We start from the raw sequence: 23,144 nt of genomic DNA on the forward strand, positions 1-23,144 counted from the left end.
ATTGTCCAGACACCCAAGGTAGTTAGCCATTCATGTCTCCACAGACATGAGTGTGACTCATGATTAACTCCTGCAGGGTGCTAATTCAGGGCAGGGAAGAACAGGAGAGGTGGAATCCAGATGCTGGGCCCCAAACAGAATGAACTCCCCCCTCAGCTCTAGCCTCAAGGAGGAACAAGAGCTGGAAAGGGCTCCTGTGTTGGCCAGTCTGGCTCAGGAACGCGGGGCTGTGGCTGGTCAGCAAGAGCATGTCCCTTGTCTTTTAAGTCACTCTTTTCCCCTAGAATTATACTTTGCTTCCAATAAATAAGAAGAAATACACATTTACCTCCATCAGAATATATTTGATGCATTTTTTAACACACACACATACACACACACACACACACACACACACACACACATCTAAAGCAAAAGCTGTGTCAGGATCCAGCCGGGGCACAGGTCTGACCCCACGCTGAAGCATCTCATCGGCCCCCCATCAGTGGAACACAATGGAGGCGTATTCCACTTGGTCTGGCGATGCCCTCCTGGTACGATCAAAGCAGGGCATGTTGGCATAGACAGCGAAGTCGTCCTCTTTCCAGGGGGCCAGGTTGATCACGTTGGAATACACAGCATCAGTGTGGCAGGAAAACTCCTTTAGAGACAGGACCCCTGTTAGAGTCAGATGGTGGGGCACAAAAGACTTGCAGAGACAAAGCCCACTACTGGGCTCCCTATGGGACAGCAAGTGGAACACTGGCTTCTTGCTGAGCAAGCCCTGGACCCCGCTCGATTTTCAAAAGCATTCCTGTTAGAGCCGTTCTCTGCCTCACCCCACCACCCCCTGTATGGGGTCCATCTAGGAAAGAGCATGGTGGAGATGACTGGGAGCCCCTTTAAGTATGACTCAACTCTTTCCTTACCGAGGATTTGGGGAGAAAGTTGGTCTGATGCCTCAGTTGCTTCTTAAAAAGTCCTAGAAAAATTAATAAACTCAGAGTCAGCCTGAGTTGGGGCAGTAACCATCTTTACTTGATCGATTGTTGGACTTAGGGTTGAGCTTTAAAATTCAAAACCCACTCTGTTCAACCCATTGTGCCTCTGAGACTGAGCTAAATGCCCTGGAAGAGACAGGGGGAGTACTGGTATACTTTATAATATTGATTATTATTAGATGAAATTATTTGGCATCAATATTTCTTTCAGTTGATGCATATAAAAAATAAGGGAATGTGTAGATTGCTTATATATGGCTTTCTGCATAAGGAATTTGTATCATAAATAAATCTTATTGTACCCTGCAGAGTCCATGGCAAGTCCAGAGCATAGACCCCATAGCTTACCTACTCTTCCCCCTTCCCAAAGCTGCCCCACAGGAAAGACACCCCCATCTCTAGCCCCAGTCCCCCTCCTTTCTCATTGCCAGTTCCAGGGCCAACTCATTCAACTCACTCTCGTGCCTCCATTTCTTCAGGGTCACGGACAAGAGACCCACAAGAAGCAAGAGGAGGGCCATGGTACCAATGGCGCTGAAAACAGCTATGGCTGCTGTGCTGACGCTGGGGAAAGCAAGGAAGGGAAATGAGGACACTCCAGCTGCCCCGTCCAGTGTTGGTGCTGACCAGCCACAAAATGCCCTGGGGCCTCCCCATTCCTGCAGGAGCTCTCCCACCTCTGGGCTTCAACCTCCCGCCTCCATTCTGAGCCTCTCTTCTGCCCCAATCTCCTGGCCATGGTCCATTCACACCAGTCATCATATTCAGGCCAAGAAGACCCTTTCTCCAAAATCCTCAATACTCCTCAACAGGGCCTGCCCTTTCCCACCCACCTGCTAAGCTCTTTGGGCGTAGTCTCCGGCTTCAGAGTGGTGATGTTCTCTACAGAAAGGGACAGAGGGGAAAAGAAAAGGAGATTTGAGAGTAATTTTTACACACAAGCTCTATACTATTTGGGTCCTGCCAAAATCCATATGTTAAAACCTATCCCCCAATGTGATGGTTTTAGAAAGTGAGTCCTTTTGGAGACTATTAGGTCATGAGACTGGAGCTCTCATGAATGGATTGGTGCCCTTATAAAAGCGGCCCTGGGGAGCCCCTTTGCCCCCTCCCACCCATGAGGACGCAGTGAGAAGACAGCTGCCTGTGATCCGGGAAACGGGCTCTCACCAGACACTGAATGTGTCAGTGTCTTAACCTTGAACTTACCAGCATCCAGATTATGAGAAATAAATTTCTGTTGCTTATAAGCCACCCAGCCTACAGTAATTTGTTATAACAGCTTGAGCTGACTAAGACAAAATGCATGCAAATGAGCTCTACAGGATCTACATGGATCTTTATTGGAGACTTAATCTATGCCTATGCCGGGCACATTTATTATCTTGTTTAATCTTCATAAATAGGCAATGACATAGGAACATCCTACAGTAAAGAAACCAGCTCAGGGTCACAGAGGTAGAAAGTAGCAGAGTTTGGACATGAACCCACACCTCTCTGACTTAAAATTGTGCATTTACACACATGACACTTTGCTGCCTTTGTGTGAGCATTTTACTCCTGAGTTCTATCATTCTTACAAAGGGTTAAAGGTTGCCATTTATGGCAGGATGCCCAGAAAAGAGAACATCAGGACGATGCAGCTCTTTGGTACCCTGGGAAGGGCATGTGGGGCGTGGGAAGGGGTCAGGACATCAGCTCATTGGGCTGGAACTAGGTGGAAGTGGCAGGAGCGAGAGCCTGTCCATGCTCTGTTGGGGGGGGGGGATCACACTTTGAAAAAAACTTTTCCTACTTCAATGGATGGAGACCCCCAAGCCCATCTCCTCTCCAGCCACATCTATTCCTGGATTTTTAGAGTTAGAAGGAATCTTAAAACATATGTAGCCAAACTCTCTCGCTGCACAGGTGAGGAGACTCAGGGGAAGCCACTTGCCCAGGTAAGTGCTGGATCCAGGACTTGAGTGCATGTTTTCAACTCCAGCCCCAAATCTCTCTTTCCTTGCACTCAGACCTCTTCTTATTTCTTCCCCCATAACGTGGAACTGCATGACTCAGCCCCCGTAGCAGGCAGCACCTCTCCAAACACATATCTTGGGGAGCTGGCTACTCAGTACCCCAAAGCAAAGATTGCTGCCAAGGTGGGGTGAAGGGAACCAAAGCAGGTTTACATTTGTTCATGTGGAAAATAATACAGTTAATAAATAGTAATACAAGAATAAACTGTTTTGAGTAACTGTAAACCTATTTTGCCTGTACAGGGTCTTTAGGGCAATCTGACAATAAAAAGCAACCATGGGTGGGAGCAGCAAGGATCACAGCCTCCCACGGTGCTAAGGCCACATGGGATCATGTCAGGCACCTAGTGGCTCACTTCCTCTCTGCCTCTGTTCCTGTCCCCCTTCTGAGTAAGTTGGCTGACCTCACCAAGTTTCTCTTTGACAGCTCCTGCCCACCTTCTGGGTGAGGGTTAGGGAGGGACCTTGGAAACCAGATCGTCCCAGTGCCCGCAGCACTGCCACCCAAGATGAGGTACTAAGTCACAGGGCTTGATGAGTGGGGGAGTGGGGTGGGGTGGGGTGAAATGTCACAAGTAAGTCTGGAGCAATGAGAGGGAGCCTGGGGCACCAGCTGGGAGAGCTGACTGGGGTAGGGCACACCAGTTTACAGCAAGAAGGACAGATAGCATGAAGGTGTCTGTCCACGGTCAGAAAGTCAAGGACATATCTTGGGAGGGTGAGTGGGTGTGAGGGGAATAAGTATGAAGGTTGATGTCATGAACGAACCTGAGATTTAGGTTCTTAGGACAGTCACTTAATCATTCTGAGCCTTGTTTTCTTCATCTGTGAGATGGACGTAGCATGAATACCTACATCGCAGGGTTGTTTAAGACCTAAATGTTCAAACTATTATTTAACAGTAAATAATGGCCACTTCGCCTGTTTTCAGCTGGTCTTACCCAAGCAGAGCAATGGTGTGGAGTCGTCCAGGGAGGCATTGCTGGCTCTGGGGTCCTGGAACCCATAGTCGGTCCAGTTCATTTTGACAAGAGGTCTTCTCAGGAGGTTCTTGTCCCAGGTACTGAGTGAGGTTCCCGAGACAGGTGGACCCCTTTAGCTGGAAGCAGGGTTGCTCAGATGTGTTTTGCAGCAGCTAGCAGAGCTTTTTCCCTCCATCTCTTTATTCCTTCACAGGATCCTGTTGGATGGGGAGGGTGTTAGAATCTCGCCACTGGAGGGAGGACCCCCAAAGGCATCGAGATAGCACTCCTCTCCTAAGGAAGGCATCTTCAGATAGGCCTTCCCCAAGCCCGTGGTCTGAAGTCACTCCTCAGCCTCTCGGCCACCTCACCCTCTGATCTTTTAGTATATGAACTTACCTCGATCGTTTATTCTTTTACTTGATTGTTTTCAGACTCTCTGCACAAGAATGTAAGCTCCACGAGAACAGTACCTATCACTCTATCGCCAGTGCCTAGAATAGTGCCTCACGCCATGAATAGGTTCAATATATGTGTGCTCAACAAATGAATGAATGAATGAATGAATGCCAGTGATTCCTTTCCAGCACCCAGACCGGGGTCACTTGACCTCTGTCGGATCACGGGGAGCCTCCACTACAGACTTCTGGGTCTCTTAGTTGTTGGCAAATCTCGAACCTCTGAAGAAGGTGATTTGAAACAGCCCAAAGTCACTCAGAACCAACCAAACTGTGTCATAATGTAAGAACACTGAGCTGGGTAATGCCAATTTTGGAGAAAGAGGAGCTGTGCCTGCCAAGCACCTAGAGCAATGCCCTGGAGGAGCCTGGAGGCGGTGCCCTGCCTGGGTGCGTGGGTGGCCTGGGGAAGAGAGTGGGGAAGGGAAGGGACAGACCCAGGCCTAACATCCTGCCTCGGCCTGCAGCCTCTACTTCAGCTGGGAGGCGAGGAGAGAGGTGGGCTTGAGACCAAATGAAAGAGGGTCTGTCCCCCTCTGCCCCACCCGCTCCTGCACCCAAAGAGGTCTGCAGGAGCAGCGGGGGAACCCCCTGCCCAACAAGGGCCAGATGACATGGACGACACTTAGCCTGCCCGGGCCCAGTTTCCCTGTTTGTGAAACAGCAGGATCGGGAGGCAGGTGCCTCCGCAAGTGCCTAGTGCTTTTCACAGATGCATCTCCTTGCCTCTTTCTAGTGTCCCCTTTGGTCGTGTCACCTTATGCATTGTACATTTCTTCTACTAATCATACTGTTCCTCAAGGAATACTAAGAACATTTTGGGGGATGATAAGTGCTGGGAATTGCTTTTCTTTTTAATTTTGGAAGAAGTGGATATCATCACTTTTTTCAGTTTGGCGCTTCTAAAAGTTTTTGTTTAATTAGGTAACATTCATGGAGTTCAGAATTTAAAAGGTACAAAGGGATAGTCTTGAAAAACTGCTTTTCCACCCTTTACTCCAGCCAGCTAGTTTCCCTCCCTGGAGGCAACAGCATTTCCAGTTTCTTGTATGCCTTATGTACACGTGAGCAAACACATAGACACACACAACATGTTTTTTCCCTACAGGTGACAGCATGCTACACACATGGTTCTGCCTCTTGCTTTTCCACTTAATATACCTTGGAATTAATTTATTATTAGTACGGACAGAGCTTTCTCATCTTTTTCAGCTGCTGACTATTCTACCCTATAGATGCCCACAGTTTATTTCACTGGTCTCCTGGTAGCTGACATTTAGGTTGTTTCTAATTTTTGCTCTTCAAATAATGGTGCAGTTATTAAATGTGTACAAACATCATTTTGTACATATGTGAATATACATGTAGAATTAGGGGAATAGTTATTAAAGTAGTTTTGCAATTTATATTTTAAGAAGCCAGTATTACATTTTAAAAATCCAAAATGTGGCATTAGCCAGTTGACTACCCATATTATTAACCAGCTCTCACTATTTTTTGTTATTGCTGTCGTTCATTCTCACCCGAGGATATTCTTTCCATTGATTTTTAGAGAGAGTGGAGGGGGAGGGAGAGACAGAGGGGGAGACAGAGAAGCGTTGATTGGTTGCCTCCCACACAAGCCCCTATTGGGGCTGGGGATTGAACCTGCAACCCAAGTATGTGCCTTGACTGGAAATCGAACCCGAGACCCTTCGGGTGCACAGGCTAATCGCTGAGCCTCACCAGCCAGGGCTACCCAGCTATCACTCTAAATGGCCTTTGGCTGTTTCCAAAAATTAAAATATTCCTCAAAGGTCAAAGCTCCGAGAGCACTGAGGTTCTCAGCAGAGCTGCCGGTGCCCCCAGGCCGTCCTCCACCAGCACCCACAGGTGCCCCCGAGGCCGTCCTCCACCAGCACCCACAGGTGCCCCCGAGGCCGTCCTCCACCAGCACCCACAGGTGTCCCCCAGGCCATCCTCCACCAGCACCCACAGGTGCCCCCAGGCCGTCCTCCACCAGCACCCACAGGCCGCCAGCAGCAGCAGCACTAGAACGAATGGACTGATTCCTGGATGGCAGCGAGGGCGGGGTAACCCTCAAAAACACGAATATTTTCAAGTATTTCAAACGAGACTTACTGAGTCCCAACCACAGCCTGCTTCAAACCCCGACCGTAAGGATGAACCCTGGGAATGGCCTTGCCATCAGGAAACCGATGATCTAAGATTGAGAAGTGTCGTCGGGGATCCCCTGGGGACTCCAGAGATCCTTTCAGAGGGTTGATGGGGTCAAAACGATTGTCATAGTACTGAGATGCCAGTTGCCTATCTCACTCTCAGTATTTCTCAAGTGTACAGTGGAATTTTCTGGCATGTGCTATGGCAACAGGCAGAATGCGGCATCCGCTCTCATTTATCAAGCCAGATGCTAATATTAATGAGATTAGCCAAAAATGTAAATAATGCCTCCCTCCTTGCTACATTTTTTATGCTTTTGAAAATGTTTATTTTTCATAAAAATGTGTTATGCTAATATGTAATGGCTTTAGTACTATTTTTAAGTTAATTAAATACTTATAAATGTTTTTTAATATTTAAAAATTAATTAATTAAATATTTATGAATGTTTTTAGTTTTAGTTTCTAATATGGTATATATAGATAAATATAACCCACATAAATAATAGCTCCTTGAGGTCCTTAATAATTTTGAGGAATATAAAGGGGCCCTGAGACCAGAAGCTTGAGAAGCGCTGGGCTAAGGACTCAGGGTGTTTCTTTATCAGAGGGCAGGAGAGGAGCATTTCACCAGGGGGTGGTCCACCCAGGGCTGCAACCAAAAGACGTGGGAGAAGCAGAAATGGGTGCTCTCACACAGCAATAGGCTCAAGGAGGGCAGAGAGAAGAGAGAGCTTCCCAGGGCCTCCTGGTTAGCAACGGGGCCTCCTGGGGCCTCCAGGGCCTCCTGTGTCCCTCAGCTCTGCAGAGGGACACAGCTCAGGTGAGGCGGGGGCAAGGCTCTGGGGGCCAGGAAGCCTGGAAGGGAGGCGAAGCCTCATGCCAGACCAAGCTGCTGACTGCCTCCCAGGTGATTCCAGGGGTCACCTGCCGTACCCAAGACACTTCCCCACTGGCTGCTGGTGCCTGAAATCCAATGAAGTGATTCACCCTCAGTCAGAGGCAAATTCAGTCCCAAACAATGCCATCTAGTTGGCGCTCACACAAATGTGTAAATAGCCTTACAGTCATTTAGATAGATTAGGAGGCTGTACTTCAATAAAACAAGAGTGGGTGTCTATGGCAGAAGACGGATGGTTGGGTGGCAGGGGATGGGCATGGAGAGTAAAGGAGGCCAAAAAATAGTAAATAAATAGAATATAAAAGCCGTGCACACTCATGATGGCAGTGCCATCAACAGAGGAGTTTGATCAAGCTAATTCTGGGCAGCTAAAATTAAGTGGGGAAAGAGCCAATCCAGCTAACGTGTGTGTGTGTGTGTGTGTGTGTGTGTGTGTGTGTGTGTGTGTGTGTGTGGTATGCAGCAGGGTAAGGCTGCAGGGGTAGAGAGGAACTGGACATGAACCCTGGGCTCAAAGAATGCCACCCCACCTCACACTCTCACCTCAGTCTATCAGGGAAGATACTCATTGACCCCAACAGCTGTAACAAAAGGCAGGTGTATGGTAAGTGCTAAAATGAGGTGCAGAGAACTATTGGATCAGAAAGGAAGGACAAGTCATTTCTAACTTGGGTGGTAAGGGAAGGCTGCATGGAGGAGGTGGCATTGGCGCTGGTCCTGGAATGGGAAGAATTCCTATGGGCAGCATGCTCACGGTGCTACGAGACAAGGCACAGAAGTTGGAGCATGCAGTCATTGCTCCCTGAATGAACATCTGAAATCACTGGTAAAAGAATGAACACTGACTGGGCACCTGAAAATGAAGGGAAGCTGACCCCTTGGATGGCGGAGGAAAGGAGGGACAGGACATTGGGAACACAGTGTAAGAAAGCCCACAAACTAGATTCAGGAGCCCTGTGTGGACCAACATCATGCCTGATCTGACTTATGTTCCCAGCACGAGGCCAGTGCCTGGAACATGGGGGGCCCACACTGAATGCTCCATGAACAAAGTGAAGCTCGGACACTCCTTTGCCCCAGGCTGGGCACACAGATGGCTGCTGTAATCTCGAGGGCCCATCAGGCACAGAGCAGATTAGTTTGAGCAAACTTCCCCCTGGCTTCCTCTGAAGTTGATATTCTCACCGTTTCTGGGACTTTAAATGTTTTTTCTGCTGGTTTTTGCAAATTTTCATTTCTCAAAATAGAAACACCATGTTTCTAAACCTCTTGGGGTTTTTAAGAGGCATTTACTGGTTGGAGGTGGCTTTAAAGATCACCTTAATTTCCAGTTTTCACAGTGGCTTCTTTGCAAGCCTCAAACAACTGCCTTCGCATTTGGCTTCCTAAGAAAATCAGAATGTCGGCCTCGTGGGCTCCTGCAGAAAAGATCGCCAGTGAACATGTGAAACGCACAACTGGCCACAGGTGACTTAACAGGAACTGATCCTAAATTTACCAGAATTACTGCACATATGCTTCATTCGATTTGGAAAACATAATACAATTTTTTAAGATAGCATGTCTTATCAAGTACCTAATAAAACCTCACGCACATCCCATTTCGTTCACTACTCAGAACTGGGGATGTCTCCTGTGGCCTCAGGTAGCAGCTGGAAGGATCAGGTGAACGTACCCCCATTTGTAGATGAGGTGACTGAGAATTCCTGGGGAGTGGGGAGTGAACTGCCCACGGTCACAGCAAATAGGGCGAGGAGCATCCAGACACAGGTCTCACGATCCCTTAGACTTTTCTCCACTTCCTACACAGATTGTTCCCGTGTGCTCAGGAGCACTTTCTAACTATAATGCCACATAAATAGCCAAGGACAGTTGTTCAGGTTGTTTATTGCTAAGGACATGACATCTAAGGGGACTACCCGTATCATAGACTTCGTTATTATTTTGAATTTTCTCCACATTTTTATTTAACCGCTAACTCCAAAGGTAGGGGCACTATATTTTTATTACAAGAATGTTCTGGCAGATAGAAATATCTAACAAAATATCTAGCAAAAATATCTAACAGAAATGTATTTATTATGATACTACTTTGATGGATAGAGTAAGACTTTTTCTAACAGTGTTGATGTTTACTTGCTTCATAAGTTGAGGTGGAATGAGTTCAATAAAGACCTTGATGATTTACTTTATTTTATTTATTTATTTATTTAAATTTATCTTTATTGTTGAAAGTATTACAGATGTCCCCAGACTTTGCTGATTTAAAACTGGTGCTTCCAAACTAGGAGCTGCTTTTCCAGCTGTTGTTTTGACTTTTATCTAAAATTTTTTTAAAACCCTCTATTAGTATTTGTGTATTGGTTAAATTTGAAATTTTGCATTATAATTCATATTGCTTGCATGAATGGTAGCTCAGAGGTCTTCATTTTAACCTACCAGATTTTCATTATGATGTAACTCTCTTTTGTAGTAATTAATGTCCATTTACCATTGTATATCCACAAAGTAATTATTTTATATTTATAAATTAGAGGCTTCCATATAATGAACTGCCAGTTAAAGCATAGCTATTGTTTATGGATCATTAAAGGACATTTCTTCAGGACAAATTAACTGCAGATAAATTTCATAGATGGTTACATATTATTTTTTAAAGTTACAAATTCTAAAATTAAACACTAAGCTCATATATTACATCTCCCATGGTACTGAGATGAGAAAAGTATTTCAAACAAAAAACAGAAAATGAAAACTTGCCTATACAAGAAATGAAATAGAACTATTCGTATTGTTGAATAAATTTGAGGAGAAAATGGTGGAATACCAAAAACTATATAAATGAATATAATAAGAGTTCAGAGCCATTGGGTTCAGTGAACATGTCACAGAAATGTGAATAGGACATGAATTCACCTTTTAATTCCATAGTCACTCAGAACTGACAGAGTTCAAGAAAAAATAGGAAAAATGCAAAGAATCCAAATATATAGGCATGTAATTTAAATATGAAACAAGGGTGCACTCTCATTGAAAATTATTCACCTCAGCTGAGAAATCCTTACTTCACAAAAGATAACACATGTTGGAAGTTTGGGGAAATATAATGGACACAAATTTTTCCACATGCTGTGGGGAAAGATCACTGGATTCTGGTTACTTTACTGGACTTCAAAGGAATCTATATTTTGCCAGCTTTTTTATAATGAAAATTCAACTGGAAAATAAGAAAGAACACAAAGATTGGGAGCATTTAGCTCCTTTTTTAAAACAGGAAGAATCTGAAATAAACATCAATAGTGGTATTGTGTATCCAAATTTCAAATTTGAAATATGTGTAATTATTAATGCGGTCAAACAGAGGAAATGATGAGGAAAATATCGGCATGCTCTTGTTGAATACATAACAATCGCAATTCTGTTTTTAGCAAGACATTATCCAGCATTCAGAGGACCACCCAAGAAAATGTATGAGTGTTATAGCAAGAATCCTCTTCATTTGCAGAAATTACAGATTAATAATAGCATTAGAGCAGGACATATATAAAGGATACAAACACCAAATAACATTACATACCATTTAGCAGATGTAAAACAAAAGTCAAATAATTAAAATATAGCAGACTTGTTGACTAAAATCATTTTGAACATAGTAAGAAATGCTAAATATTACACAGTTAAATAACTGAGGCACCTCTCCTGATAGAAGCCGTGCAGAATATTTATTTATAGATTTGTAAATGTTTAAAATGTATATTTTGAAATACATCTGTATGAAATATATTTATATGAAACATTAAAAATATTTTTTCCACAGTAAATGACACAGCTGGAGAAGGATTATACAGATTTTTAGTAGACCGTCAACAAAAAAGCACCAAATCTAGGCCATCATGATTTGAGGGGGCAGCGATACAACAATACTACAAGAAAATGTATGACACACTTAATGGATTTCAACATAAGATTCTAAGGTTGTCCATTATTTAAACCTAGGGCTCAATGATACAGCCAATAATGTTGCAAAAAGCTCTTCAGACACCATGGAATTCTGTTCTATCATCCAAGAACTGTTTGACTTCAGTGAAACACTGGAGGGTGTTGAAAACAGAATAGCTAAACATAGATTTGAGACTACTCTCAAATACACAATGAAAACATTAATTTAAAACCACTGTGACCCAGAAAACTCAATTAGAGTCAATATGGAGCATTCTTTTAGAAATTGTTGATATTGGTAAAGAAGTAGATTCTAGAACACAAGACAAAGCTATACTTTTTTAAAAATCATTTAAACTCAATACTAATTTGACAAGTTTATGACAACATATGACAATTTTTTTACAACATGTGTATCAAAATAAGCAAAAATCAAAAGTTAATGTACACAATGCCTTTGAAAACATCAATGAGTTTATTAAACTCTTGGAGGAGAAAAACAAAGTTTTCCCAGTTCATAAAACAAAGTTTATGAAATATGTGTTGTTGATGATAAATTTTAATCTCTTGACATTAATGCCAACTTCTCCAAAATAGAAAGTACTAGAAACAGGAAAGAGAAAAATTGTTTTAACTGTGAATCCTATGCCTAGTCCTTTTATAATCCAAAGGCCAATATCATAATCAATTTTTTTTCTATATTGGAAACTGCAATATCTCTTTTAAAAAAAGGCTTATGATACTCAAAAGATCTCCTGGCTTCTTTAGTATTCTAGATGACGTGTAATTTGAAAAATTATGATAAATATGAACTTCTACAATCATTAAAAATATATAGTTCAGCCCTGGCCCACGTGGCTCAGTTGGTTGGAGCATCGTCACATGTACCAAAAGATTGTGGGTTGGATTCTGGGTCGGGGTACACACCTAGGTTGCGGGTTTGATCCCCGGCTGGGACATGTAAGAGAAGGCAACCGATCAATGTTCTCTCTCGAATCAATGTCTCTCTCTCTCCCTCTGTCTGTCTCTCTTTCCCAAATCAATAACATATCCTCAGGTGAGGATTGAAACTGAAGAACATGGTAGAAATGCAATAATGATAAGACATTGATGTAAGAGGAACTAAAATCCTTAAGCTGCTTTCTCAAATGTGGCTGGCTCATGTGCAGTGCCTCAATCTATTTGCAGCAATAATATATTAGACACATTTTATAAAACCCTTAGAGCTCTCAGGATATATTAACCTTGGCAGTATAAGCTACCGCTGGAAAATGTAGCTTTTCACATTTAAAATTAATTGGGAAACTACTTAACATCTACAATGTCAGAAGAAAGACCATCAAATCGAGTGACCGTTTCTATAGAAAACAAGATATTGATCCATGAAGCAAGCATTGAAATTGCCACAGCAAGTTTTGTTTTTACAAAAATTATTTTGCGACTGAGACTATCTTAGGACCAAGTGTTCTATCCTAGAGAGTTTGCGTTCCTAATGATGGTGAAAAAAACACCAATTTTATACTATTTTGTATTCAATAATTCTCTGTGTATAATTTATGCAGAATCAACTTATGTTTGCTTTGTTATTACTGAGAAGTACATACTCTGCTAACTCGGAAATATTTTACACTTTGTTGTTCCTACAAAGGTGCCATAGGGGCCACAGTAACTTTTCATTGTCTTGTCATTTGTGAAAAAGTGACCGGGGTAGAGGTCAGCCCAGGAAGCATCTAGTTCTCTCCTAGGACATGCCGCCTCACATGTGTTATTAATGTGCACGAATCCGCCTGACAGTGGCCATGCCTCCAGCCGTGCTCAGGATATTGCCCAAAGGCCTTACACATTTGTAAAAAGCTCACCCTCTGGGCCCTGCCCGCTTTTCCAGCCTTGTCTCTTAGCAGTTCCTCTGTGCTCGATGCTATCACCAAATTGAACTGCTTCCAACTCCCCCAAACCTGCGCACAGGCCCCAGGCCACCTTTCCCCCCTCCTGCCCTTCCATCAGGACTAAGCTGAGATGTTCCCTCCTTCAGGAAGTTTGCCTTCTCCGGGCCCCATAGTTCAAGGTTACTCGGCTGGGGACACTCCCACCCAGCACAGACCACAGCACTTGTCATCTTCCATAACCTTGCCTGGCTTCCCCACTAGACAGCGGCCCTCCAGGGAGGCGCCACGTGTCACCACGGTTGCACACTGCTGTAGCCCCAGTCTTTGGTACCTAACTGTTGCTCAAGAAATGTTTGAACAAGGACACATGCAAATGGCCAGATGCATATATCTATACAATGAGTTCCATCTCACTAATAATTCAAGAAATTAAATTGGGAAAAACAATTTAAAACAGATGGGATTTCATCAAACTATAAAGCTCTGCACAGCAAAGAAAACCATCAACGAAATAAAAAGACAACCAACCAAATTGGAGAAAATATTTGCAAATGATATTTCTGATAACAGGTTGATATAAAAAAAATATAAAGAATTCATACAACTCAAAAACAAACAAAAAAACCCAGTGTTTAACTGGGCAGAGTATCCGAACAGACATTTTTCTAAGGAATATACACAGATGGCCAACAGGTACAGGAAAAGACGTTCAACATGCTAATGATTAGGGAAATGCCAATCAAAACCACAATGAGACCTCACCTCACACCGGTCCGAATGGCTATTATCAAAAAGACAAGAAATAATAAGTACTGGCGAGGATGTGGTGAACGGAGAGCCCTCTTACACTATCGGTGGGGTTGTAAATTGGTGCAGCCACCATGGAACTTCCTCAGAAAATTAAGAATAGCGCTACCATATGACTCAGCAATCTCACTTCTGGGTATTTATCCAAAGAAATACAGAACTCTAATTCAAAAACATATCTGCTCCCCCATGTCATTGCAGCAGTGTTCTCAACAGCCAAGAATGGGAACAGCCTAAGCGCCCACCAATAAACAACCGGACAAAGAAGACACGGTACCTACATACAGTGGAATATTACTCAGCCATAAAAAAGATGAAATGCTGCCATTTGTGACAACACAGATGGATTTGAGGGTATTATACTAAGTGAAATAAGTCAGATGGAAAAGGGGAAAAACCATATGAAGCAAAAAAGTAACAAACAAAACAAAACAAACCCATATATATAGACAACAGAATGGTGGTTACCTGAGGGAAGGGGTGAAATACACGGGGACAGGCGGACACTAGACTTTTGGAGGTGAGCACACAATACAGTATAAAAATATAGAATTATAAAGTTGTGTACTGAAATTTATATAATGCTGTTAACCAACGTTACCTCAATTAAAAATATATAAATATATAAAATAAATAAATAACAAAAGCTTAAAAAAAAAAAGAATGAAAATGGTCAGCCCAGCAGGTGTTCCAGGGGCGGACACTCTGGCAGGCAGGCAAATTGCTACCACCTCTGGGAAGGGCAATTTGGTGATATGAATGAAAAAGCCCTAAAAATGTCCACCCTTCTTCGACCCAGCAACTCTGTTTAGAGGAATTCATCCTGAGGAAATAGCCAAGGACGCGAGTGGGAAGAGTCAGCGGTAAGATGGGTCAGCGGCAGCTTAGCATCTTTAATCCCAGTAACGGTGGGTTGTGTCAATCTGGGGACAGCCATAAGGTGGAATAGAATTAGCTATTAAAGTGACCATGGGAAGCAAATTTATTGACGGGAAAATGTTCACATCATATCGTCAATCAGCAAGAGAAGGGTAACAGAATGTCAGTGTTCAGAGGCAATGAACTTGCCAAAAGGCAGCCTGGGCACAATTGGAGCTGCCTGTGAACCCAGCAAAATAAATACATTAAATAAAAATCTCACAAACTTCTTTTTACCACCCTAGGTTTTCCCTTCTATTTACAGAGCATTCATTCTTGCATCTAACAGATCTCGCAGTTTGTCTTGCTGCTCTGACCTCTTTCTAGTAACGTCTGCTACTTTTAATGTAGGTCAGTGAAGCAGCTTTGCAAGAACCTGTTCCTTTGCCATGACTCTATTTTGATATGTGATGGGCAAGGGTGAGACTGTCTCCACTTTCCTGGGATTCTATTTTAAAACACACTTCAGTAAATGTCACCTTAATCGAGTGCACCCAGCGCCTGAGCCTTGTTCCAGTCACTTTATATTTAGCTCGGTTGGCAATTCAATGCCCCGTGCAGAGTAGATGTTAAGTAAATATATGTGTAAAATAAGAGGGGCTGCTGCAAAGAAAGAGCCAGCAGGGCCTGCCGCCCAGAGCAAGGACTCAGGGTTCCAGTCCCAGAGCCTCCTGCCCTCCACTCCCCAGTCTGCCCAGCTCCTCCATCACCTGCTGGACATTCCAGCTGCTTTTCCTTGGACTTTTTCTATCTGTGCCCCTCGTAGGAAGGACTTGCTGGATCACCCAGATGTTGGCATCCAGCATCCAACCATGGTCTTCTGACACCTCCTGCCCAGGCCCTTCAGCCCCATTGGCTGCAGTGAAAGCGGCCCCTGTCCCAGGCCCTCTCCCCTGTCCATCCTCACTTCTCCATTCCTCCCTCCCCTTCATTCCCCTGCCACGCCTGTTCCCTCGGGAGCCTTCCATCCAAGCAGGGACAGCCCTTTGCCCTTAGGAAGGGACCTTTGGCTATCTCGCCCATGGTTCTGCTGACCACTGAATGGGCATGTGTGTGCCCCACTCCTTTCCTTTAAGCTTCAGGGAAGGCAGGGCCCTTCCAGATGCTTTAGGGCCAAACAGAGTGGCAAGTCAGCCAAGAGCAGGCTCCTCACCACGGTGTTTATTCAGCACTTACTGAGCGCCTACTGTGTGCTCCCTGCCTTGAAAGGCTCTTGACCCAGTTAAAAGTGCACCTAAATTTGCCTCAGCAGTTTCTGAAAGTGCCACACTGTTCCCTGGGGTGAAGACATGTCCTTTTACCTGCCTTGTTCGGATTAAGGTCATTTTTGCCTTTGTTTTTTCAGATCTAGCCCGTTTCTGGAGGTCACGGTCTTTTAGGCAGGTACAAAGCTTTTTCAGCAAAACAGAAAAACATCTTTATCTCGTTCTTCCCATCAAAGCTGCTGCCTCCAATGGTTTTTTTCTTATGGATTTTCACAGAAAAAAATTAAGTGGACAATAACATACATGCCTCGACAACTGCATTGTCAACATGTTGAAAGACCTTAAAAGAGTTTGTTTTTTGTTTGTTTTCCAGAAGTACCTTAATAGGACTTTTGTTCATATAAAATTTTCTCTCCTTTTATTTACAACTACACAGTGTTAGTTTAGGCAAGGTCCTGACTAGTAGTCGTTAAACGATAGACAGGCACTCAACTGCTATTAAGCACACTTGAAAAACAGGTTTCGAATTCTTACTAACAGTTCTTTCCTTCCCGTTCCCCCGCCCCACCTTGAACCCAAGAACCAAGCTCAAAGGCATTCAGATAAAGGATGTATACCCTGACTCATTTTTTTAAAACATCAAGGCGTCAAAGACTAGGAGTGAATTAATTTATGGCTCTGCCAAGTTGGACAGATAAAAATCACCCTTCACTCTGAGATTCATTTAGAAGAACCAACTGCTGCAGGACACTTAAATTTCCACTCCAGAAACTGAGAACAAGAAATGGCAACTCATTTGGAAAATTAATCTTCATGGGCCTGCTTAGCTGCAATTAGTGGGCACTGAATGAAGAGGTTTGAGTAGGGCAAGGCCCCGGTTCGGGGAGGGGGTGTGGGGTTTGGGGAGCTTAACTGCCAGTAGACTAATCAGAGCTGCAGCTGCAAGAGCCCCCAGGCTGGACTTCACTTCTCTTTACATCTGGCTTTGAAAAGGTTCCTAAAGAAAGCTCCCAGCTTTGATACTACTCTTATAAAAGGGCTTTTCAGGGGGGATTAATAAGCGGGTTTATGAAGAGACCGGGCATTCCTCTTCGCTAAACAGATAATGAGGATTTCTAGTTATTAGAGCAATGATACCAGATAGAAATTCCCAAAACACGCATCATATGAAACCAAGAGGACATCAAAAGCCCCCTAAATCCTAGAAACTGAACCTGCCCACTATATAATGTGAACTCCCTTCTCTGGAATTTTGTTTTCAGCAATTCAACAGAAATTTGGACATGAGGAAATAACAGGTTCTCAGGGTGTTAAAAAAAATCCTATTTAGAAAAAAATTCCTCTAATTCAAGCGAAGACCATTAGGGATTCAGCAACAAGGGCAGCCTAATTCTGTTTCCCCAGCTGGCAGGTGTGGGATTGAAGCTGTAAAGGTCCTCTTTGTTTTATGGAGATAAAAGCTACACGTCCTGGGTAAATTAGGGGCTATGCCAGGACAGAATGCAAACAGGTTCTCTGAGGCCCAGCCCTGGGCTCATTCTTTCCACAGTCTAGAAATCTGTGATAACGAAATCACCCAGGGCCCCCTTAATGCGCCTATTCCATATGCGGGCATAATAGGACCTACAAATAAGTGGGAAAGCCCTATAGACTCATTTCAAATGATGCAAAAATAGAGTCACATGCTACCGGTTGTGGGGCGGGGGCGGAGGGAAACTCACCCTTTAGCCAGGCACACCGGGGTTCAAGTTCTGACCCTGTGCCTCTTACTAGATGGGTGATCTTGGGTAAGTTATTAAAGCTCTCTGAGCCTCAGTTTCTTTATCTAAAAAAGTAAATAATACCTGCCTCACAGAGCTGTCATGAAAATAAATGTGAAGGAGATAACATTTATAAAGCTGGTAGCCCTGGTGCTTAATAAAAGTTGGTCCCCCTCCTACTTGCTGTCACCTGAATTTCTTTATCCGAGAACGAAGGGTGTGATTATAGATTACAGGGCATGAGCGTCGCCTTTGCTAAGGTGTGATCAGTGATTCAACAAATATAAAATACACAGGAGATCCTACCCAGGCCAGTAAAAGATTCTGATGGTTTTAAATGCCCAGGGAGAAGGGCATCGCTGGGCTGGTTAGAGCTGAGGGAAGTGAGAGAGGGTAGAAGAAGGGAGCCCAGGGCAGCACAGACCAGAGATGTCCCAGTATAACGCAAGCCACAGCTGCCATTCAAAATGTTCCAGCAGCCACATTTAAAAAGTAAAGAAACAGGTAACATTAATCTTAGTAGTATATTTTATTTAACCCAATATATCCAAAATATGATTATTTCAATTTGTATTAATATAAACAATTATGAATGAGCTAGTTTATGTTCTTTTTTTCCTACTAAGTCTTTGAAATCAGTATGCATCTTCCACCTACAGCACATCTCAATTCAGACTGGCCGCATTTCCAGTGTTCGTAGCGTTGGACCCCCCAGGTACAGGCAAATCCGCACGTGCCAACCACTGTGCCGGGTAGTGGGGGACCGAAAAGTCTACACTAGAGCATGGTTCCTGCCCTCAAGGTGCCCACTGTCTAGTCTGGGATCTAGGACAGATGGGGGGAAATGTTATCCAACAATATACATTTGCCTGTAGGTTTCCAAACTACTTATCTAAAGGCACTAAAGCTGCAGCTCAATCTTTTTCCAATAAGCCTTAGACATACCCCGCCACAAGGACAATATTCCTTCCCATTGTCCGCATAAACCGTTGTCCTCCTGCACCTCTGGCTGGGAGGCTGGGACGTACAGCACCGTAGGAAGCAGTTTAAGGGAAGCGGGTGCCTGTCCTCCCATTCCTTCAGGCCACAGGGCGCCCGCTTTATACTGGGTGCGCCCAGATTCCAGACCAGTAGCAAAGAAACTGAAAGTGAAGCGTCAGCCCCAAGGGAAGCGGTTACCTGTCTCCTGGGCGAGCAGCAGGAGGAGCATCCATGCTGAAGAGGCCGCTGCTCTCACTGCAGGCTGCACTCCACCCTGCGCAGCCCTCCTTCCCTCGCCCCTCCCTCGAGAGCCTCTTGGTTTCCTCCAGGGCCTGGCTGGGCTCAAAGGGAGACTCAGCCCCGACATGAAAAGCCAGTGGCTAATGCCGCGTGCAGAGTGATCTTCATGCCGTGCAGGCGTGGGCCTCAGCAAAACCACAAATTGAGATTTGCTTTAGATTCCTTAGCACTTTTTGGAAATTCTTTTTCCTTTTCAGCAACCACCCCTGTACCCACCCTAAGGCCCTTCCTTATCTGTTCCTGCTGACAAACTAATTTATATTAAGGAGTTAATGACTCAGTGGGCCATCTTTCACAGGGAGATTAGCATTTTTAAAGATAAAATAATAATAAAAAGAGTGGCTAAAATTTATTGAGTGCTTACTAGGTGCTAGGCACCGTGCTAAGAGGGCAAGGCCTCACTTCAGGGCGTGACTGAACAATGATGGAATTTCAAGCATGTGACACCAGGTAGAACAGGTGCTTTTAAAATCATACTTAGTTTACAACTTTAATGCAACCCTACATGTATGGGGAATATTGTCAGTGAAGGATATAGGAGACCTGCACTATTTTTACTTTTTTGAGGGTAAATTTTAGAGCCATCATCTTTGTTGGGGGTGGCGGTACAGGGATTATTTGTTTTCATTCATTCACTCACTCATTCAACAAAGATTTGATGACTGCTACTCTGAGTCGGGCACTGGCAGTGCTGGGGATACGGCAATGATCCGGCTGCCAGAGCTCAGTGTAGTCAGGGGAGGCAGGCAGGAAAGAAACAGTACGAGAGAACTACAGATGTGCTCATCCCTGCAAACGACATGGACCAAGGAGTGTGATCCAGAAAAGCTGGGAATTGGGGTAGAGGCTCCTTAGATCCTGGCTGCTGGGGGAGGCCTCCTGGAGGAGGCAACGTGGTTTTCCTGCACCCCCACCGTGCTCTTTCTTGGCCTCCTCCGCTCATCCCTCCTCCTTCACCTACCTGGGGCTTCAGAGCACAGTCCTGGGGCTCCTCCTCTTCTACATCCATGCACCGGCTCCTGGCCAGTGTCCTAGCTTTAGCCGCCTTCTATATGCTGATGCCTCCCACATTTATATATCCAGCCACAAGAAGTCTTTTGAGAGCACCAGACCCATAGATTCAAGTGTCAATCTGATGTCACCCCTGGAAAGTCTACCAGCATGTCAAAATTAACATGCCGAAGACAGACCTCGGTTCTCCACCTCCCTCGACCTCTTTCTGCTGTCTTGAGCCTGCACCACTCTGTACCCAATAGCTCAAATCAAAAGTCTGAGTTATCATTTTTTCTTTATTTTTGAAATTGTCTGAATAAGTAATTATGGTGGGCAGGATACCCCCATAGATGTCTGTATCCTAATCTCGGATCTGCGATTATGTTATCTTATATGACTAAAAGAATTTTGCACGTGGCATTAAATTAAGGACCTTGAGATCTGAAGATTATTCTGGATTAACTGGGTGGGTCAAATCTAATCACAGGAGTCTTTAAAAGCAGACAACCTCTCCAGACTGTGGTCCGAGGGAGATGTGACAGTGAGGGAATGGTCAGAGGCATGCAGCATTTCTGGATTTACAGATGGAGAAAGGGGCCATGAGCCAAGGAATGTTGGTAGCCTCTAGAAGATAGAAACTATCAGATAATAAGTTTGTGCTGTTTTAACCACTGTGTTTGTAATAATTTGGCATAGCATCAATAGAAAACTAATAAAATAATATAGTCACATGATTCAAAATTCAAAAAGTATAAAATGATATACAATGACAAGCTTCCTCTCACCCTGCCCCCATCTATCTAGTTCCCATCCCAAAATGTACCTTCTGCTACCAATTTCTTGGTTTATCCTTCCAGAGATATTTTATGCAGATATAAGTGAATGCGACTATATACATTTCCCCCCTTTTATTTTATACAAATGGTAGCACACAGTAGATACTGTTATACATTTTTTAACCCAACAATATATACTAGAGGATTTTCTTTGGAGCTTTTTCATTGTTTTGTTATGGTGTGGACAAAAAAGGGGGGTTTATGGACAGTAACCTCACAGGGTGATCTGATCATAAATTCCTAAATAGACAGGTTAAGGCCGGTAGTCATGCCCCAGGCCTATAACTTCTTTAGTAAGAGGTTTATCTTTGCCTTAAGCAAGCCCTGGCCATTGTTTCTGTGCATCTAGGTTAACACACCTTTGGAATTCGTCTTTTCAGACCCCTCAAGAAAAACTACCCTCAAGAGAGCACATAATCTTGTTAACTATCCTATAATCCAGTCCCCACCTTGCTTTCTCCCACCTTCAGATAATCTTCCCCTATGTTCTCTCTTTAATTCCAGATGCATAATGGAAGCTGCAAATGTCATTTCTCAGTTTGCTGAGCTCTGGCTTCCAGGCATATCCTCTGTTTGGCTCAAATAAAGCATGTCCATCTCACTGGTGGTACCCGGAAACCGATTTCCTTATATTAAGTGCACTTCATGTATTTCTAATAAGATTACTTTCCAGAAAGTGAAATTTGTTACTTTCTGGCTTTTAAAAGGTGAAATATAAATAAATTTTATAATTTATCCAAAAAAAATTAAAATTCTCTGCAGGTTCGGACACTTTTACAATGGTCCCACAGCATTCCATGCAGGGACAGGCCGTAATTATTTAGCCAGTCTCTTTCTGATGTCTATTTCCTAGTGTCCCCGAACCCAGGCTCATGAGCTCAATGCTTCAAAAGGCCAAAACTCAAAATGCCAGAATTTGGAGTAAGGAAATATTTATTGGTGGAGAAGGCGCCAACCGAGAAGATGGGAGACCTAATAGTGGCCCAAAGCATCTTGCTCAGCGGCTAGGCTAAGGGTTTTAAGGGGCTGAGAGAACAGGTTTGCAGAAGTGCTGCACGTTTTAATCAGCGAACCTTGGAACTTGGCCATTTATGGTCAGGGGCGTCAACACCAGATCTTCCCGGATCCTTCCCCTCTGAAGGCTTCCAGTGTTCAGATTCCAGTTATATCCCAGTTCTTTGGTTCCTTGCAGGGGGCTGTGGGGGGCTGTGGGAGACTTTAGTTCAGGGCGCAGCCAGAGGTCAAAGTTCCCTTTTCTGCGCATGCTTCTGCTGCATGACTTGCAGTTTTGATCTCTGTCTCTGAAAATCAGCTCAGTATCTTGTTAAACAGCTGCTTCTGTGGTTACACAGGCTTTCTTATCACAAAACTGCTCGGTGTAAAAGTAACCTTGAACAGCAGCATTTTGCACAGGACTAGGTGTTCCTGTGGGACAGGCTCAGGAGTCATCCTTGATCTTTCCTCTCCTTCACCCCCATCCAATTCAGTGCCCAGTCCTGTGGGTTCTGTCTCCAAAACAAACCTCAGCTCACCACTTCTTTCCCAGTGCTCCACCTGCACTCCATTCCCAGTCCCTATCACCCCTTTCTGGAACCAGCCCGGTGGACACACCCATGTGAGAGGTTGGTGTGGAGGCCCTCGGCTCCCTAACCTTGCATCTTGCCCTTCTGGGGAGGAGCTGTCTCGGGGCCTTGGGTTTCTCTTCTCTGAAATAAAATCAATCAGACTAGGCATCCAGATTTTCCTGTGCATAAATAATGATGTTTGCAAAGTCTTTAGTGACAGGGCTTCATTTGGAGGCTCTCAGATAAAGGAAGCTTGTTAAACTTGGAGGGAAGATCAGACAAGTATCTCGGTGTCCAGGAACGGACATAATCTTAATTGCATCTTTAGTATGTGTTTTCTTCCTGTGGGTTTCCAAGGCATTTAATGGAGCAGGAACAAGACAGGAGTTTTAGAACCGGAGACAAGTTCACCTGAGAGAGACCCTGAGATTAAAATTCTGCCACAGCTTTAGAATTTAGTCCTACCCTGAGGACAC

General features: G+C 44.1%; 1 protein-coding gene across 1 annotated transcript; it reads right to left on the reverse strand.

Moving 5' to 3' along the window:
* Window positions 1-326: 326 nt before the first annotated feature.
* On the reverse strand, window positions 327-19,269 carry LOC308548911 (uncharacterized protein). Its single transcript, XM_081121068.1, has 6 exons — window positions 19,173-19,269; window positions 3,940-4,178; window positions 1,814-1,862; window positions 1,438-1,544; window positions 909-961; window positions 327-640 (listed from the first exon to the last, which is right to left on the reverse strand). The coding sequence occupies exons 2-6, from the start codon at window positions 4,019-4,021 to the stop codon at window positions 482-484; spliced, it is 450 nt and encodes a 149-aa protein (XP_080977194.1). The 5' UTR covers window positions 4,022-4,178; window positions 19,173-19,269; the 3' UTR covers window positions 327-481.
* Window positions 19,270-23,144: the final 3,875 nt, after the last annotated feature.

Source organism: Miniopterus schreibersii (assembly GCF_964146895.1).
Source record: "Miniopterus schreibersii genome assembly, chromosome: 19".
Lineage (NCBI taxonomy): Eukaryota > Metazoa > Chordata > Mammalia > Chiroptera > Miniopteridae > Miniopterus > Miniopterus schreibersii.